Here is a 21,425-nt window from a genome sequence, read left to right on the forward strand (position 1 = left end):
CCTGTACACGGGACCAACGGCTTTACGTGACTTCCGAATCACGGACGAAGCACATACACTGCATATATCTGCACGTGATAAGCAGTGTATGGGGGCGAGAAGAAATATTCTTCAATTAAATTCTGGAATTAAATAACTGAACTGAATTGAAGGATTCCTGACCATATAGGAACTTTTGGGAGGGAAGAGAATTTTCACCTACGGCAAGCCCAAGGCTCGAACCCTCGCCGATCGTATCTCCCGGCCGGCAGCGCAACGCCTTAACCACTGGACCATCTCGCCCTCTTATTATCCTTTAATTATCGCATCCTTTAAGGGCTGGGGTTTGAACGTTTGGACAGTATTTATTGTGGGACATTAGAGCACATCAGACATATCGAATTGCATTCTGAATACGAAGAATGTCCTTCTGATATCAAATAATTTTGATTTTTTGAAATTCGCAATTTAATACACATTTTATGGCAAATCATTAAAAATTGATATTTTTGATATTTTTTATCAAGGGTTGATTTACGCAGAGCTACAATCTTGGAAATAAGTCTTGGAACGCTCATGCCTGTAAATAACGGAAAACTATCACCCCCTTTGCCCCATGCAATGTTGAGAAATGCCAATGTCTTCAGCGGGTTCCCAATGTGTCCAACATTAATTGATGGGGAGAGGGGAAGGGTAAATCATTGTTGACATGTTTGTTCCCAAGCACAATATACGTCATTTTCATGATCATAAGAAATTATGGACGGAATTTACGTGTGCCAAGCGTTCCAAGTACTTTTTTCCAAGATTGTAGGACATAGAAACCCTTACCCTTTTTTAGCAGCTGAACCTTGGTTTCTTTAAACTCAGTACACTTTCTTAGTCCAATTAACATCCAACAGTGGCTCCGGAACCGGGGGTCCTGGGGCGGGGTGGCCCCCTCAATAATTGTGGTGAGGGGGGCCCATGTACCCTAGAGCCCCCTCCCCCCAATAATCTGAGGTAAAATTCATAATTTTAGGATCAAATTCATAATTGTAAGGTAAAATGATAATTTTAGGGTAAAATTCAAAATGTAAGGTACAATTCATGTAAAAATTATTCATTTCAAAAGCTTCCGTGCTTCAAGCCCTTCAGCGTTTCTCGCCTCGGAGCAGGTCAAAAAACCCCCCTAATATTCAAAATCTTCCGGAGCCTCTGTCCAATTAACATTGTGCAACGACGCTGGATCCGCAATCAAGGAAAAAATAGTTGGCACACATTGACAATATATTGCAACTCAGCTAACTCTTCACTGCCGCTCTGATAGTTTAATGAAATTAGTATAACTATGTTTGATGAGAAGAACGAACCTCCCCCTTTCCTTCTCATCAATCAATGTTGGGGAGACTAGAGATTACGATGGCAAAAGTACTTTCATCAGCATTGAATTACGGGAGAGGGATGGCGATTTACACATTAGTATGCCAGAGTGTGCCAAAATTAATTTCTTTGATTCCGGTATTCAATCGTGTTGTTGGAATGAACTTAATTATCTAGCTCATTAATGTTTAGGCGACACATTGTAAGTGTAATTCAGCCTAAAATTCTCAAAATGCTTAAAAACAGTACAAAATTTCAGTATAATTAATCGTCCTCCATACAAATAATATTGTGACTGCATATAATGCCGTGCAATAAAAGTATACAGAAGTAAGGTAACAAAATGTATAAACAAAGAAATAAATGGGAATAAATGTTTAGATTTCTTAAACACCTTTTTGCACCCGGGTATGATCAATGTTATAGATATGCAGATTCTGTCCCAGAAAAGCAAACTTCATTAATAATATACATACATTTCCATACGACTTTTAGATAATATTGCTTGTAGAGTAAGCATGATTCTAGCACATTCTCGTAAGAATTACATTGTATATAGAAATTACATCGTATACCGTAAACGTTCGCCTAATGGCGGTATGGAGTTCATGGAAATGAGAGAGCGCCATCCCTGTAAAAGCCGACTATTATCACTGATCATTAAGGGTACGTGTAGTTAAAGGATGAAACCTATCGACACATACAATTATGAGCAAGATCGAACAAACTTGTTCATGATAATGTCGTAATCATTCACCTGATACGTTGTGGCCCAGTGAGCAGAGCATTAGACTATAGACGAATCCAACGAGCCAAGTCATGGTCAGGATTTGGTCGGACATCTTTGGTTTCCCGCTAGCACCAACCTGGGGTATTAAGCTCCCGATTGTGCAAATAAAAGCCGCCTAACACCTGGAGAAGATGCAAAGACGAGGAGGATTAATATAATAATATATACAATACAGGTAATCCTGTCGCATCTATGCATACATATGGTCGAATCCAATGAAAAGTGTACACGGCATGTTCAGGGCCATAACTTAAAAGTATTAATCAATTGGCACTTGTTTTTGTATTGTGTTTATTCGCCTTGATCATACGCTTCGCGCCATATATAATAAGACCCCTTCTGTGAAAAACTTAGACACAGAGACCCCAAAACATGCTATTTTTACCTTTTTTCAAAATATTTCTTAAGGTATTTTTAAAAACATCTAAATCAGTTATGAAAAGAAGTCATTGGATTGAATCTAAATTGATTTCCTGTGTATATTCAAAGATTGCCTGTTCAATTTTTCACATATTTGTACATAATTATGAATTTTTGTGATAATTTTTGAGTGGTCTTTTTTTTCATTACCTACGAATACAATTTTTCATAGCACTAAATATATCTTTAAAAAATTGAAATCACTAATAAATGCGCAATTGATACAAGCTTTGATATGTCCAATACTGAAATGCATTGCATTTGGACATCTTTATTATTGTGTTTAGCTGCCAGAAATTCTAAATGGCACAAAGGTAGGTTTGGTAAAAAATATGCATTACCTCCGAATACATGTTAAAAGCTGTGTCATTTCCACAAACTGATAGAATAGTAAACAATAGTTAAGCAATAGGTGCAGGGTAATACACTCTTTATTTCTATCAAGTTTCAATAGCCTGCGTTTAAATATTTCTGAGATGTCAACAATAAAAGCAAGTATTCGTAGGTAAATTTCGGTAACCGAATGTTACCTACGAATACAATTTGATCATGACAGTATTGTGAAACACCGCCATTCATGCCAATGCCCATATTGGTACATAACGAAGGCCTGTATGTTTGCTATCAAATCATATGTCAATGAAAGTTGCGAATTCACATACAAGCCCACCATGCAAAACTGAATACGGCTTAATTGTTGAAAAATATGTACTGAAATAGACGACGGTCTGCTCATTTGAAAGAAAAATCAGATTCGAAGAAGATTAGAAGGGGATAAATACTTGGATTTGTCAGCTGTCATGTGTGTTTTATTTTAAACGTTTACCAACCTTCTGGTTTGAGTAATTCGTGTCCAAATTGGTTTATTCGAAGGTAACTTTTGACGTTTTCGCTAAGTTTACCTACGAATACCATGGACAAAAACGACTTTTCTCATTGTCTCATGATCTAGACAACACAGTGGTGGACCCTAGTACAAAGCTAATTATAGTTGCCCTCAAATGAAAGGCCACAATACGTTACTGACTCCAAGATGGACTTCACAAGTCTGCAATAACGGTTTAAAGCGATTTGTGTGCAATTAAGCAAATTAAAGTCACTTTAGTGCCTTTGTTTCTTACTTCAATACCCTTTCAACCACTGTGAACCGACATTAGATATACATGATATGGTCTCAAGTATCAATAAACGCACATAAAGAAAATAATACATTCAAAGTGCTTTATAAAATGAAGATTTGATTGCGATATCCACCAAAAGTCTAATTCTTACCTACAAATACTGAAATGTTACTTACGAATACAGCCTAATACATGACATGTGTAATGAAGTGTCCCTACCAATGGAAATTAATTGTTAAAAACTTAAAGCGGTACCCCAGGACACTATTATTACCCATATACGGATTCATTCAACAATTATTTATTATGTAAAATTGCTGATTAACTACTTGTATATCAAAATGAAGTGGTCAAAATCTTGCTAAAAGCATCAAATGTTTTTGGATCTAAGGTAATAGCATTTATTCATTGGACGTACCATCTGAAAGAGATCTAAAAACTACCATTTTATTAATTCATTACCATAATAGCAACATTTAAACCTCTAAACTCAATATAGATATTGTTAAATCGCTCATGTTACCTACGAATACCCGGGTTTCTTCACCTTTTCATTGTATAAAGCGTTAGGTGTATGCGTATAATTCCTAGTATTCTTGAAAACATATATCCTACTCGTTCTTATACAATGTGTAAATTGATTCATACTCATTTGATAAATAAAATACAGAAACTGACCTAAACTTCGTTTTCAAAAATAAACTAGCATAAATTGACTAAAACCATATTGATCGCGTTATAAAAAAATAAAAACAAATATTTTCTGGTTGAGTTAGCATTTTCCTGACACCCTGTGGTCTACATTACACGAAAAAAGCGTTAATGGGAATATTCCATTTGTTTTAGGTTGATTAGTATTGCGATAATGAAAGCATCCTAGTGGTATTCGTAGGTAACATTGGGTTTTGATATCACATTTACTATCACACGTCCTGGATTTATTTTTCAAAATTAGTAATGGCACTTTTGGTTCCTATAAGGCCAATATGTCATCAATCAATGGGCAAAAGGAAAACATTGTGGAGACATTTTTATTTCGGATTTTTATTTTTGGCCCGTGGACACTTTTGGTTGGATTCGACCATATAGTCCTTTTGTTCATCCATTTGTACATCTATGAATACATGCGACGGGACTACGTGCGGAATTATCTTTATAGTATTATTCTATTAACCCTCCTCGACCTTATCTAGGTGTAAGGCGGCTTTTATTTGCACAACTGTTGGAACTGTATTGTGTTGTAAACTTAAATGAATCTTTTGACTACCTGTGTTTTCGCGGAAGGTGTAAAACGGGTGATGGAATGCAGTTTAAAATTTCCACCAAGGCCGAATCATTTCACATTTTGGATGCATTGTAGCCGGCGGGGACCCAACTAAAGGCTGCTAGTCAGGTGTAGGGATGCGTGTATTTGGATTCCTCTATAGTGCGAGGATAAAGAAAACTTGTTGAGAAGATTGATGGTTCGAATCTCATGCAGTAATTTCTGACAGATTATGATGTCTGTCAATATTTTTTTTCTGATTTGAGGAAATTTTATTCTCTATTTTCTTGATTTTATCTTTAACATTGTTTATATAATTTTATTATTTTATCTTGTATGTGTCTTTTTTTTATTATTCTTTGTTTTTTTCGTTTCATTTTAGAGTAACTCAGTCCATTCAATCAAATGTTGTAATGAACCTATTTGATTGTATAGGCATTTGTTATGTGTGTGAGACGAACTGTCGCGTGCGACAAGTCTTTCAATTCGCGCGAGTGTCCTTGCCTATGCATCAGTGGTCATAAGAGGTATATCATTTTATTCGAAAGAGGGGTCCCAAATATACGGGGGTCATAAAGTCTTGGAAAGAATAATAGCAGGGGGTCATAAAATGTTTTATGACCAAAATGTAGGGAATCACACGATGACCACAGAAAGTGTGTTATTTTATTCAAAAAGACTGATTTCAATACAATTTTGGGGTTTGGGATCATAAAATTTTTGTTGCCGAAATAGGGGGTGCGCAATTTTATTGACGCAGACTTTTTGTAAATTTGGGACCCCCCTTCCGAAAAAAAAAAAATGATAGCCCTCTAAGAGGATTCAAAAGATAACCTCTGCCCCAATAATCCCTAGCTATATTTGTTTGAAACTGTTCCACGGAGGATGTATCATAACAGGCTCAGTCTTCTAATGATATAAATAAAATTTGAATGAGTGAACGAACAAAATCATACAACGATCAACTGAATAGAGGCTGTGCATATGACGTATCATCCCGTAAATCTAGTGGCGGACTACTCAAATGCATTCAATAAAAGCATGATTACATCTACCGCGACAGTTCGTCTCACACACATAACAAAATGCACTACGATATAGGTTGATGACAACATTTGATTGAATGGACTGCACTGCGCCATGATTACGGGGAAGAAACCGGTTCAAATCTTTTGTTTGGAGCCAATCGATAAACGCAAGGCCTCTATAGCTATCATTGAATACTGGCTAGGATTCCACAACACAATGAGAACATGTTATAAGGCGCTTTGGAAGGCACACAATACCCCAATCGCTTTCCATATTATGTGCCTCAACAACTATTCAGTATCGAAGCCCGGTATCGAAGTTACGTAATGTTACTATGTCAACGGGATCACGCGCTTAAGTAATGAACCACGATCGAAACAATCAGTACACAAAAGGCATACCAAAATAGCGTGATCGTAATGATCGCCATATAAACAGTGCTTGGTTCCGATACCATCACGGAGTTGCGTAACTACTTCGTGGTCTGATAGTTATATGATCAATGGTCTGATCTACTTGGGTTCGATCCTTGTAAGAAAAGAAAAAATAGCTGATCATTTATAATGCATAAATGAATAAAGTAATCTAGTTACACAATTTGAAACATTGAGGCCGTTCTATTTTTCAAAGGTCATTTAACTGTTAAATGTAGTGGAATATATCACGCATTGATAGGTAGCAGGTGGAGCAAATTTTGTCAGCGGTTTTTGTTGCCGTTTGTTCGCAGTGCCTATTTATCTACAAAAAATAAGAAAATTAAAATTAAATTAAAAAAAATTCACAATATTCTTTCGTAAAATGGGGACAAAATCCAAAAACATTTCTTGACCCTTCTTCACATAAAAGTGGGGGCAGAAATCAAGATTCGAACAAGTACCATTCACCATTCAAGGCGCACCCTCTACCGACTGAGCTAACGGGTCAGACAATAGAAGTGTGTAATTTTGAACTGAAGAATATTAAAAAAATATGAAGAAATTACAATGTTATAAAAGATTTACCAAAATGAGTTAGGTATAACGTATGAATCGATTTACAAATTAAGTCCAATGACACTTTGAGAAAGAATACCCGAAGAAACCCCAAAACATTTGCTGCTCTAGCAACTAACCTAGTGACCTAAAGTATTGGGTCATGTCACGATATTTTTTTCTGAGGCATTATGTCCAGGTTTAACATACACGTATCCTTAATGCTGTTGAGATTTTACAAGGATGGCGCTCTCACATTTCTAAGAATCCAAAAGCGCCATTAGGCGAACGTTTACGGTATAGTATTAGTAACCTGTACACATGCTGCAGAAATGTGCTTAAATGATGACCTTTAATAGTCATTAACTAATAACTACTATTATTTCCAATACTTACACAAAATGAATCATATCATAAGTCAAATTGTTTATGGTCGATACATTGACGCAAAAATCCGGTTTTACCTTCATGCAGACCTAAACAATCAATGTCTTATAGCATTAGGGCTAAGTTTTGCTTCCGTTTAGTGTTAGGGTCTGATAGGGCTGACGTTAATGTTTAAGGTCATTAACTTTCATAACCAGACTTCAACTGCACATATTATGCGTGAATGCTCACATGTAAAGGCAAGTCCAGAATGTCTCGACACCTAGCAACAACGAAGGCGTCGCCAGCATAGCGTAACTAAACGAAGTGAACCAAAAAAATAAAAAAAATCAGATAGCGAAATTCTGTGAGCTGAGAAGATGTGCAGAACATTTTTGGCACAATGGATAACATACTGAAAGTTGATAAGTCAATTTTCCTTTCACAGCTTCATCTAGCCCTTGTTTGTTTGTTTGTTTGTTTGTTTGTTTGTTTAAACGGTCGCTCCGTTGATCATGATCACTTCTTGCGATTTGGTTCAACGCATGTTCATGATTGTAATGTTTGCTGCTTTAGAATTCTGTAAAAACAAGCTATAATTATTCTATTAACTACTGCTTTTTAGCCCAATGGCTTCCAGCAGATAATACGCGGTATGTCAGTTTATGACACTGCTTGGGCACTGTCGGTCTCAAAATAGGTCGTCAAAGCGATTATTTGCCATGTTAGCTTCATCAGACCAAGCTGGGTATTCGGCATTGTCCATTTCTGGTGCAAGCTGGTTGCCTTCTCGCAGTCTGTGCCCTGTACCTCCAATCGTTGATCTACACTCAGGACAAATCCCTTCTTCCGCTGCACCTCCACAGTCTCCAATAGCGTAGATATGTCCCTTGGGACACTTGAACCAATGTCCAGCAGATAGTCCCATCGCTGTGACTATGCTGACACGTTCTTTGTCAGAGATTGGTAATCCACCGACGGTTTTGTTCAGTCGCTTCAGTAAGCTTCGCGCTGTTGTAGTCTTGTCGTCGGTCAGAGGCAAACCATCAGTAAGCATACGTTTTACCTGCACAAATATAGTATAAAGAAATTGAATACAACTTTACATATCCTTAAAATATTTTCAAAGAACCTTGCAAAAAACTTACCAGATAATGTATTTTAGTCTGCATAAAGTGAAATATTTTTCGAAAGGTTTTTAAGATAAGATCGCAACCATTGAAAGGGAATTTTACTGAATATCCTAAATAACCAAGAAGGAGAATTACATGAACAAGTAGTAGTATGTGAAGAAACAAACCCTATCGAAAAATAAGAGTGATCATATTAATTGACAGCTAACATGAGGTGCTTAGGATTAGCAAACAGTTGGATTAGCATTACGATTATGACAACACTCCCCTCCCATTTTGAAGGTGCCCTCCAAACGGACGCCCTGAAGTATAATTAGTAAATATATTATGTGATGCGATCAAGCAAAATCAGTTGGATCTCGGAAATATCGATTTTGAAATATAACCAAACGAAATATCTCCTTTTGTTTCCTGTTGTTTTGGAAACTCTTTTTAAAGTTGCTCATATCTTTGGAACTGGTTGTTTAATTTTAAAGGGATTTTCTGCAAAATCCAGCCTTGTAAATGCATTTTACTATCCTATAAGAACATTTTATATTTCCGAGTTCCGACTTATTTTGCTTGATCGCATCACATATGCGCATATACAATGGGGTGATGTCAATGGCTTAGTTTACAAGGAACAATAATCCTTTGGTAGGTACATGAAAATCATAATTCGCACTTTCGGCGAGCACTAATCATTTCAATTATTAAAATCAGTATCTTTAAAGCATGGAGTAGGATAAACTTACTCTTAGTAGATCTGTTTGAATTTCAAGACTCTGCAGCCGTCCTTGCTCCATCGCTCTGCTCTCAATCGCTACCATCTGACAGACCATAGATAGACGCTGTATCTCTCGGCTTATATCCTCCAATTGCTGCTCACTCATTCGCATACGAGGTTCCATCAGCCACTCCTCAAGAGCACCAAGTTGCTTCTCTATGCTACGTTTCTTTGACAGCCTTTCGGCATGCTTGATACCTTCTTCAGCGTTTTTTCGCACAATTTCAATCATAGACAGCAGGTTGTACTGATTTTCTACGAGCGTCACCTGCTCTAGGGTTAATCGCTTTAAAAGCTGCTCACTCATGTGCATCCATGCCGTAAAGTTCAATTCTTGATTCCTTCGGCTGGTTGTTATTTTCTTTTTCAGCTCAAGACTCTTACGTCTGATTGCAGTCTCGTCTCCAAACATTCGTATCTTGACACTTTCTATATCCAGCAACATCTGCTTGATGATATTTCCATAACGAAGATTTCGTCTGATGATCGTCTTGCATTTTGGACACTCTTTCAGTTGAATATCAACTTTTTGACCAGTTGCGGCTTGTTCCATCCACGTGTCCATAGAATTCACTTCTATAAAATGATCACAATCTTCCAACTGCACAAATCGAGCATTGGGGTCATCCTCTTCTCCAAACAATATCTCCGTGACTTCTTCTTTATCGCATATTCGGCATTTCTTCGGGCACGGTTCGCCGCAGAGACCGATACATGGATGTGGGCATTTGAGAGGCTTCCTCCTACAAGGCTCATTGCACGGCGTACGATCACATGGCTCACTACATAACTTACTGCATTCCTTATGCTTGCATCGCCATTCACAGAGCTCCTGACACGAAACGCATGGATTGCCACACTTATCTTGGCATTTGCTGTGGACACATCGGTTGGTACAATTTTCCTGGCAAGGTGGACACGTCTGAGTACATGGTTCTTGACATAGATGACCGCACACAAGAGGACGTCGACACCCTTCTGCACATGCTTTGTGAAGTCTTCCTCGCTGACATTCCCCACAAGTTCCAGAGCATTTGTGCTCGCATAGAAGAATCGACCCACATGGATGTGAACAGTCTTGGAGTTTAGCTGAACACGGCATAACAGGTCTATGTCCACAAGGCAAGCCAAGATGTTCCACCAACTCATCGCACTCCCGACTACAGGTCTCTCCGCATTTGTTTTTGCATTGGTGGCCACATTGCAGTTCTTCCAGACACGGCTGCTGGCATTCAAAAAACTCTGGATCAGAAAAGCATGGCATAAATGCAATATGGCCACACGAAAGATCCTCTTGCACCAGTGTTTGACATCTTTTATCACATTTTTGGGAACAGAACTTCATGCATCGATGACCTTTTTGACAACCAGAGATGATCTTCCCGCAAGTTTTATTGCATTTGTATTCTTTGTGATCCAAGTCACGTGGATGACATGACATGGCGCATGCGTGACCACAGGCAAGTCTCGCCTCGCATTGTTTGCTGCAGCCACCTTCGGGTACATTCAAGAAATCCAGGGATGTGCTTACTTCTGTAACCTGATCTGGGTGGTTACGGCAGATAAGTTTGAGACTTTTCCCGAACGATCTGTTGGCTTTCATTTCAACAACAATGTCTTCCCAAAGCTGACCTTTACTGGCTAGGAGATTGAAATTCCCGATACAAAAGAGACCTTTGCGTGCTCGAGACAGTGCAACGCAGACACGGTTAGCTACTTTCAAGAAACCAATGCTCCCTTCTTCGTTGCTGCGAACTAAAGATAGTAGAATAATATCATTCTCTTCTCCTTGGAAGTTGTCAACAGCACACACTCGGACGCTTTTCAGCGATTGGAAGGAAGCAAGTTTGCCTACTGAGCGTTTGAAGTTGAAGAGCTGCGCAGTGTATGTAGTCAGTATTGTTATTTGGGAAGGATCGTATCCTTGCTGGATGAAGTATCGCGCCAATGCTATCAGGAAGTCCGCTTCGTGTGGATTTGAGTGGCTCTTAGTGTCATCTATATAGGATTCCACTTTATCGTGATCAATGAAGAAGACGTTAGACTCAACACCTTTGATATCATCAAAGTTGCGAACAGACACGTGATCTTGTAGTGTGGGGTAGAAGTGCCTCAGCTTCATAATGGACGATATCTCTGGACGCATTCGATGTTGTTGCGTCAGACGTTGACATGGCAATCCATTTTTGACCATCCTTTCGAAAAGTGATATCTCCAGGTTAAAATCCTTGGCCAATTCAAATACGGTGGGGTTTGGTCGCAGCTGCTGGTGATCTCCAATCAGAATCAGTTGTTGGCAATCGCTACTCAGTGTGCTGATGATGTGAGACTCTAACACTTCTGCTGCTTCTTCAACGACAATGATCCGTGGCTTTACTCGTTGCAGCAAGGCTCGATACTTAGCTGCACCTGTAGTCGTCACTCCAATAACCTTGGTTGTTTCCAAAATGGCCAGGTCTTCTTGGGTTCGAACCTCTTTCATCTCCATTGCTAGTCTTTCATATTGTTCTTGCTTCTCAAAAAGAGTCTGTGCTTGTCTATCACAGTAGCCTCTAACCCAATATCTATATAGCCGCCATCGATTCATGTGATCAGGAATAGCCCACACGTTGGTAATTCTTTCTGCTTCACGCATGGTCATCATGTTTTTCGACTCTAGATTTCGTCTGATGAGCTTCTTCATACGACCCTTTCGTACCTTCTTTACTTGTTGCCATTCATCTACAACCTCTTCTTCCTCCATGTTCATTGCTTCAACATCTAATGCAAAGTCGTGTCTTATAGTATTAATGTCAAACCTATTGCGAGATGCATTGTTATCTGCTACATCTTGATCATCTAACATCCGCTGTTCCTCCATAACATCCGCTTCTTCTTCTATCTGGTCCTCATCTTCAAAGTCCGCTTCAAAGTCATCGTCTGCGTCCAGAAGTGGCTGTTGATTCATAGCAGGTGCGACATGAAAACTACCATCTAAACCTAGCCATATCAGCATAATACCAACTCGATAAGCAACTCTCGCGGGAAGTTTGACAGGGCACTGGTTGACTAGACTGGAATAGTGTCTAGGCGCCATGTACGGAAGAAGAGTGTCTTCTTTTAGTACTGCATGTCTAGTCGCATTGATTCGTGCCTGAGCCTCTTCCATAGGTTGTCTACATCTTCCCATCGACATCGCAACATCACGGCTTGTTTCAAATATGAATCGCTGCACTTCCCTACGTTTTCTTATCTCTTGTTTTAGGGAGCTCAAATTGAATGACTTCAAGGCTTCGCTTGAACTCCTGCCACCAATGCGAACTATATCCGACTTCTGAAATTCTAAGATTCCTTCTAAAAACTGATCCAATGCATGGTTGGTATAACAAACAATGAGAAGCGGACGTGTCTGTGAATTTCTGTCATTGAGACGTGCACCACCATGATCATCTTTACACCATACACGACTGTTATAAAGCAAAGCTTGAACAACCTTCAGTCCAATATAGGTCTTGCCGGTCCCTGGTGGTCCCTGAATGACAGATAGTTCCTTTGTTAAAGCCATCTGTACCGCGGCTAGCTGTGAGTTATCCAAATGCATGTCTTCTGCCGAAGGCCATGCTCGCTGTTTCATTATCTGCACTTTGGTGTTTTCTGAATCTATGAGATCTTCTTCATCGCTTCCTTCTGATTCATCTGACAGACTCACATCAGACACTAATGGTCGTAAGTCATAGGTGACAGTCGGGTTTTGTTGCAAATATTGAGGGGCGTCAACCTCTTTAGTAACATCGATGATGTACTTTTGGAAGCACAGTGTGTCTCCTGTGACTTCCTGCAATCCTTCCAGAACATGTCGATAAGCTTCAAAATAAGCTGACGTTTCGGCCATAACGAATCGATCGTCTTTAGAGTCTTCAATAGCTGCCCTGTCTTCAAATCGGAGATCAACAAATCCCTGTTCTAAATCATGTGGATTTCGATTGGCAACTGTGGCGAACAAGAGAGTTTGGAAATCGTCCTTTGAGAGACATACAAGAGATCCAAAAATCAAGCGCTTGGTGGCCTGCCATCGAACTCGCCCAAATCTTGTCTGATCAAAATGGATTCTGTAAATTATTCCATCCCAGGAGCACATTGGGTACTGGATCTGAACATCGCTGTAGATTCGGATATCTTTTGGTCGCTGGTGACGCTGTTGAGCCGGAGCCGCTGTTTTCATTCGCAGATATTCTTCAATACCATTACGTAGGGGTCGGACGAAGTCTTCTCGTAAAAGTCGAAACTGCACATCCAAGTAATGATCCGCGTCTTCATAGCCACCACGTACGATGTTCTGTCGTAGAAAAGGTTCCACGTCTGCGTTCAAGTCATTGATGTCGGGAAAAATTGAGAGTTCTCTGAAATTATCTGGAGGTGGTCCAACGCTACCAACTTGCCTCGGCCGTTTCGCCTTGTTTCTGTCTTCCTCTGCTTTTCGTTTCATTTCCTCATGATAATCTATCAACTTCTTCAGTGTAGCTTTAGTTTCATCATCGAGGTCACCACATCTTAATTCTAAGCCTGGAATCACTCCCTGGAGAAGCAACACGTTAACAATTACAGAATTGGCTGATCGTGGAAGTCGTTGCAACATTACCAAAAGCAAAGTGGTTATGCTTTTGATCTGTTGTGGAATAGTTTGGACATACCTGGGATCATATTGTACAGTCATTTCAGTGACATACTGGGTCAAATGTTGCGACAGAAAATACTCGTTTGCTATGTTCAATAGCTTGACTAGATTTTTAGGTTCTGTATCGCTTTGACATGCACGGCCAAGTAGAGTCACAATGAAAGCTTTTATGTCACGTCGAATGTCTGGTTGTTTAAGAAGCTCGATGAAGCCACTTCGGGATGAGGAGAGTCTAAAGATAATTTCAGTTGGGTTGGTATCAAGCATTGCCTCAAGGCTTTTGTAGCCAAGTCGTCTTGGGCCACGTTCTGATCTTGCGGAATCCCCGCCCTGATGTCTCCCATGTCCAGCATCAACGACTCTGTACAAAAATGCAAAGATGGCCTGTGCGTAATGATCAAAAACCTCGTGCAATTCATCCAGAAATGGTTATAAAAAAACACTTATTGAAGAGGTTAGGACGATCAAGGCACCCATACTTCATATAATTATAAGGGCTTAGCTGATGCTTTTCAGGACTGCCCCAGTTATAATCAAATATACGACTATAATCTTATGCCTGGTGCTGATAGAAAGATCACTGTTCAATCTCTGGAATCCAGGGACTGCCTTTTGAGAAGAGTGAGAGCGATCCTCTACAGCTCTTCTTAAGTTGCATTTGAAAGAGCGATTTATAGCTCCTCTAGGTACTCGTTATATTCTCTATGCTTTAATGGCCACATGTGCAAACAGCTCGATCTTCTAAAAGCTCTTCTTGAAGAGACCAGAAGAGCATTCTACAGCTCTTTTCTCATTTTCAAAAGGCAGTCCCTGGGAACCTTCATTTACTTCCATCGTCCAAATTCGGGCAACAACTGTCTAGTCTGAAGGCTCCTTAGTCCGAAGGTTCGCAAGTCCGAACTCATAATATACCATTCGCTAGTACGAATTCTGAAAAAGGTTCGCTAGTCCGAATATCGGGTTCTCTATTATAGTCCGAATAATAAATAAGGTTCTCTAGTCCGAATATAGAATAAGACTCGCTAACCCTACTAACCCTAAACCCTAACCCTAGCTAAATACATTCGGACTAGAGAACCTTGGATTAGCGGACTTAATTTGGTTTTCGGACTAGCGACCCTTCGGACTAGAGAACCTTTGGACTAGTGATCCTTCGGACTAGAGAGAAGTCACGCATATTCGTAAGCTAGTTCTTTTATCCGTACCCTTCCCGCTGTAGTACTGTTTATTGAGAATCAACGGTCATTTAAATCAATGCAGATGGGCAATAGGCTTACCTTATAGATGAGCTTAGAAGGTCAGGTTTGAGGATCAGGTTGTACAATGATTAGGACTTGCAGGACGATTTGAGTCAGAACTAAGGTATTTTGGTATTGAGATTGTCATTCGAGAAGAGTCGGGGTAAGAGGTCAGATAAGTTTTATTTTCAGTGGTAAAATGCCCTCAGTGTGAAAGACACACAGGTAAAAACAACATCAGCATATTTTAATGTGATGTTGAGCCGGACTGTTTATTGTATTTTAGGAAGTTAACATTCTTACACTTTAATTGTGACATTCACACAAGACACAGGTCGAATGTCGGTTCACGCACCATAGCTTACACAATACACAGGGGCGTAGCCAGCTTTCTTGGTCGGGGGAGGGGGGGGGGAATAACAATTTCTTCTCGGTTTTTTACATTATTTTGATCCTGTATTATCGATGGGATATAATCATACATATACCATATATAAACTGTTCATGTAAAGAATTCGAGCTTCCAATAAAGGACGCATGTGCGCGAGTAGCGAACAAGTATTTTGTATTTTATCCTATTTTAACCCATGATCGGGATGAATGTTGGTGGGAAATGAGCTCCTTTCCCCCTTACTTTCCGTTTGCCTTATTAATTTTTCTCTTTCACTTTTTTTTGGGGGGGGGGGCACTTTTCTCTTCCATTTTTGAGAACACGGGTAAAATCCACTGTAGGGCCTACCTGATCCTACGTACCTGTGAGGGTATCCGTTGCCATCCCCTCTCGGTCTCTGATGAAGCTGACGATCCTCTCCCCGCCGCCTCAGATGGTCCATTCTGTCTTCTCCTCGTCGCCTTCTGTCGTCGTCCATCGCCGGCCGTCACGTTCTGGCTCTTAACCTTATGGACAAAACAGTAAAACACGTATTAGGGGCCTAGTCCCACGCTTTTGTGCGATTTTGGCCCGATAATATGGTCCAAGACCATATGGTCCGTCCTGCTCCATCATGGTCCTACACCACAGTCCAGCACCATATGGTACAGGAGCATGTTTGACTTATAAATATTTTCAATTGAAGTACATATGCTCCAGTAGCATGTTTGACTAGCCAAAAATATTTTTAATTTAAGTACAAAGTACATGCTCCAGGAGCGTGTTTGTCAAACAAGCTCCTGGAGCATGTACTTAAATTGAAAATATTTATGGGTCAAGGTGCTCCTGTAGCCTACCATATGGTCCTGAACCAACCATTTTATCGGACAAAAACGCACAAAATCCAGTCCCACCTAGTGATGTTAGGTATTATACCTTGGCATCAGAGTATAGTCACAGTAACTTCTTATAGGCTTGTATTTTGAAGCTGCAAAAGATGCAATATGACAATCAAAATATGACGTCACGATCAAACTTCAGGTGATAAGGAATTTTACATTACTTAATTTTACATGGTAAATCATGGAAAAAATGTAACAATTTAAGATATTTGAAATAAAAAGTACAAAATGTATTGATATGAATGTGTAGGCCTACATCAAAAAAGCCAATCATGACAACTTCCTGAAATCAAAGGTTTTTGACTTATGACCTCTTGAAAATCAAAATGTCAGCATGAAATGCTCGTATTTGGCTAAAAATGACAGTTTTGGGGTAAAAATGACCTTTTTTGTATTTATTTACCGGTATATATTTATATGAACCGGAAGATATTTGCAGAAGTCACAGGTGGGTTAGTTACCATAACAACCATGTTTCCCGCCATTTTCAGTCGATTTTGATGGCACTTATTTCAGAAAAATGGCCAAAATTGGCATAAATGCAGGGGTGGTGCTGGCCTTCAAATATAAGGGGTCCAAAATATCAAATTTAGGGGCTCAGATGAGCAATTCCATGTCAACTCCAGGGATGTGTACCGCAGCACCTCTTCAATTTTTTTCTTTTTCTGTGTGGTGGTAGATATTGATGAGAAAGTAAAATCCTGAAAATTTGAGCTTCATAGGCTACTCCATTTCGTTTTCCCGTGGCATCAATTTGAAATTTAGGGGGGTCGGCATAAAAAATGTGTCGCAACGCAAAAGATGATGTTTGGAGGTCCATAAATGTATAAAGGGAACCCCCAACAACTTTGAAAAATATGTATCCTGGAGTACTTTTTTGTGTAGAATTCAAATCTGGCATCAGAAAACTTGTGACTCCTTTACTTTAAAAGATATACGGCCCTCAAAATGCAACTTCGTCCATCCAGGACCAACTTCGGGGGGTCAGAACTCCAAAAGTAAAAATAATTTTGCCGTCCATTTTTTTGCCAGTCAGTGCCCTTTGGTAGGACATTACTCTTATCCCATATTGAGCCTATTGGAATACTTTTAGCTGAGATATTAGCCATGCAAAACTCCAATTGTACATTTTTTGTACATTTTGACCCCCCTGAAAACCAATGTCAGACATTTTGCCTCACCATCAACTTCAGGTATGTTGAAAATATGTTCTTGTACAACATTTCTGAGAGATATTGGCTTTGGGACTCGATGACTTTGCTTTAAAAACATCAGTTAGGTTTGCCTACTCACATATATGTCATTCCAACCACATCAACAAAATGGGTTGGTTGGTCAGTGGTCATCCACTCAAATTTTGTTGAAAATCATTTCTAGCATACCTCTATGAGCATAATGAACGCATGGAAAAAAATGAATGCTCAACTCCAAGTGGTTTTGGAGATATGGCTTGTCAAAATTTGGCCCAGGCCCCCACTTTTTGCTCTCTCAAGTTGCATCGTTGAATTAGTAGCATTTTGGAACACTCATATTTTGACTTTGTGAAAAAGATATTAAGCTGACTTTTGAACTTCAAGATATCATAGGTCTAAAAACTTTGGTTTCAGGAAGCTTTCATGATTGACTTTTTTGATGTACATGTAACTTTTTGGGGTCAAAATTGAACAAAATTATCAAAATAATGGATTTCCGCAAAATATTGCATCAAAATATAAAGATGCAAATTTTTGTAAAGAATATTTGAAATAATAATAATATGTATATATAAAGTAGCATGTTAATTAAGGTGGTATTGGAGGCATTTTCTAGAAATTAGGAAATGCTTGAGCATGTTTTAATCAGATTAATTGAGTAGGGTAAAGTACACTGATCAATATGCCTTTTGTTTGGAGCAAATCGGACATACGGTTTCCATAATACATCAATTTATATTTTCTTTGCATCCTATTGTTTTTGTCAATAATCAATATAGTTAATGGCTAAAAGGACTGGAAAGGCTCTAATATGCAATTTTTGCCAATATTTTGCTAAAAATCAAATGTTCAGGGTATTTTTGTTTTGCATACTTTTGCCCTGAAACTTGGTCAAAGTGTTTCTAATATATATTTTAATGTATTATATAGTGAAGCCGCCCTCTAATTTGCATATTTGCATAATTAATGAGCTAATTTGCATAAATGCAAATGCATATTAAGGGGAGGCTTCACTATATAATACATTAGAACATAATTTATTAGAAACACTTTGACCATGTTTCAAGGCAAAAGTATGCAAAACAAAAGTACCCTGAACATTTATGCATGGACTTTTAGCAAAATACCGTATTGGCAAAAATTATGTGTTAATGAGCTTCTCCAGACATTATAGCTCATTAATTTATTGATTATTGATAAAAACAATACGATACTAAGAAAATATAAATTGATATATTTTGAAAACCGTATGTCCGATTTGCTTCAAACAAAAGGCATAGGGCATACTGATAGCGCCTAAGTGTGCTTTGCTCTACTCAATTAATCTGTTTAAAACATGCTTAGAGCACTTCCATAATGCCTCCAATACCACCTTAATTAAAAATAGGCTATACATAAATAGTAGCACGTTAATAGTACGTTCTATTCTTAGACCAAGCATGATATTTCAGATGCACTCTAGATTGTTGCATGCTCTAAGTAATATAATCCTACATTACAGTATGGCACATGACATACAAGCTTTTAATTTTTTTTTTTTTAATAATTAGACCTTTAGGCCCTATATTCTGGGTATATTCTACCTTGTTTTTAATACTTAAGTATAGTATTAGCTACCATAGGCTCAACGTTGCAAATAAATGAAATACGATTTATTTTTAAAATGTTGCCAGCAGAAATTTACACATTGCCATAATTTGATTTTAGACGAAGTACGAACTACTGACTTACCGATGGTATAGATCCAACTATTCTATGTTATTTCAGTCTTATTTTCCTGGTTATTTCGCGTTTGTCGATGGCATTTCTGATTCTGAATGTATCAAAAATGCCAAATGATACGGTATCTCTCTATGAACTGATCATCAGTAATAATTGCGTCGATGGGAAATCCCGTCATGGGCGAGCCTACAGATATGGCGAAATATTTCTTTAATATGTAGGGATTTCCCCACTCATGAAATCATAAACTTATACTCTGCACATGCGCGCAAAAGATCAATGTTGTCAATGTCATGACTCATGTGTAGAGCTATAGCAATATTACAACATATGATTACAAATATTATCATTATTTTGTGTGTGTTACGAAATATAATGTTATATCAGCGGTGTATTAACCAAATTTTTGTAATCATGAAGCCAGAGCCGGGAGCCAGAGGATGTAAGCGTCTTGCTAAAAACCCGGGCTAAAACACCCAAATGTCACTCCAAGGGGCGATATAAAGACCTTCATCTAATAAGTTATAATAGGCCTATTTGGGTGGGCAGTGCAGTGACTTGAGGGGGGGGGGGGGATGTTTTAAAAAGGCCTAAAAAATCTAATATATTTAAAGGGGAGTGGTGGAAGGCTGGAACTTGTGCTCCTAGCTGCGGTGGTGTAGCTGGCAGGTGGAGGCAACCCCTTTCCATGGCGACGCCCAATTTCCTTTTAGCCCGAAAACATCATATTTTGGGCCAAAAATTGCAAACTTTTAAGGACTTTTCACTATTTTACCGTGGTCTACCGGTATTTTTTATTTATTTATTTCAACGCGGGTGCATTGTGATTTGCCCCTGGATGGATTTGCCCTGAGTATTTGCATTATGACAAAGAGGCAAATCCCCGGGGGCAAATCACATCTAAATAGACCCAGATTCTTTACCTGTATTTTACCAAAATGAAAATACAGGTGAATATAAAAAAAATACGAAGTTTTTAATACTAAAACAATTAATTTAGGGAATTTCCCTGTGAGATCTTTCTGCCTACGTCATCACCTAAAACGAATTTGATTGGTCAAAAGTTACGAAGCTCAATAAGGTTAAAGGTCAAACAACTCACGTGTCACACTGACACGGAAGTAAACAATGATTTTGTTTTTTCGTCGAAAAGGTCTCTTCCGGTGCACGTCAGATAGCATTTTCGTCATCATGGCGGCAGGTAGCAGTGAGAAAGCTCCTCTTTTAGTCAACACAGAAGATGAATACGGAGATGGATTTTTGGCAAGTACATATCCAAAAGAAGCAGCATTAGCATTGCCTAATGAAAGAGCTCGTGGTGTATGCAGTCTCTCGGCTGGAAAACCTAGGGAAGAAAAGTTGAATGACTCGATCGCTAGCCCATCTGCGATACCATCAGCTGGACATACTGGAGTGGCGAGGCAGCTGCGAGTGCAAGACAATATCGTGGCAATATTTGTTGTAGCATTTGATACACATCGAGGTAAGCTTAAAGTTTAATAAAGAGCTATAGTATTAACTAGTATCTGGTGTCCTAAAACTCTGGAATTTGCAAGTTGCATGCTTGCCATGGATGACAACATTCACTGGAGTAAAAGTTGAGTTTATTATCAGATTTATCTTGTACTATGACTGGTCGAGCACCCTCACAGACCCGAACGTAGTGAGGGTGCTTGGTTTATCTGCCATGTTTCAAATACATGGATGGCCAGCATAATGGCCCGCAAATTTAAGCTTTATGAGAAGCCTATTTTAGTTGCAAAATGAGAACAAGGCTAGAGAGGGTCTCCTGCCCCTACCGGTCGACGACCTCCTTCTGCCGGTCCAACGTCCTTCTAGGCACTCTCATCAGAACTCATATCAAATTATAACAGCAAATAAGGACTGCTACAAGTACTGTTCTGGCCAAGGACAGTACAAGACTGGAACAAACTACCCTACCACATCACCACGATACAAGACTCAAAAGAATTCAAGAATCAAGCAACCAACCACCTAAAGCAACTACAATAAATAGCATTCCGCATGTGCACAACCATTTCCTGTTCGTCTGGCTTCACCTGAAGCGTTGAGCAGTATTGCCACAGATACAGAACACAGAGTGGCTTATCTTTAACCCACATTCTCAATCTCTCATGCCAGAGG

General features: G+C 39.1%; 2 protein-coding genes across 2 annotated transcripts in view; one reads left to right on the forward strand and one right to left on the reverse strand.

The window, feature by feature from the left end:
* Nucleotides 1-5,309: 5,309 nt before the first annotated feature.
* LOC140135648 (NFX1-type zinc finger-containing protein 1-like) lies at nucleotides 5,310-19,466 on the reverse strand. The gene is made up of 4 exons (XM_072157222.1): nucleotides 19,290-19,466; nucleotides 15,847-15,990; nucleotides 9,170-14,216; nucleotides 5,310-8,368 (listed from the first exon to the last, which is right to left on the reverse strand). Exons 2-4 carry the CDS (start codon nucleotides 15,960-15,962, stop codon nucleotides 7,994-7,996), a joined length of 5,538 nt encoding a protein of 1,845 aa, XP_072013323.1. The 5' UTR covers nucleotides 15,963-15,990; nucleotides 19,290-19,466; the 3' UTR covers nucleotides 5,310-7,993.
* Nucleotides 19,467-20,471: 1,005 nt separating this feature from the next.
* Nucleotides 20,472-21,425, forward strand: part of LOC140135649 (DENN domain-containing protein 11-like) — a 31,071-nt gene continuing 30,117 nt past the window's right edge. Inside the window, exon 1 of the mRNA XM_072157223.1 lies at nucleotides 20,472-20,763. Coding sequence (XP_072013324.1) covers nucleotides 20,472-20,763 — 292 coding nt within the window. The remainder of the gene's footprint in view (nucleotides 20,764-21,425) is intronic.

Source organism: Amphiura filiformis, chromosome 16, assembly GCF_039555335.1.
Source record: "Amphiura filiformis chromosome 16, Afil_fr2py, whole genome shotgun sequence".
Lineage (NCBI taxonomy): Eukaryota > Metazoa > Echinodermata > Ophiuroidea > Amphilepidida > Amphiuridae > Amphiura > Amphiura filiformis.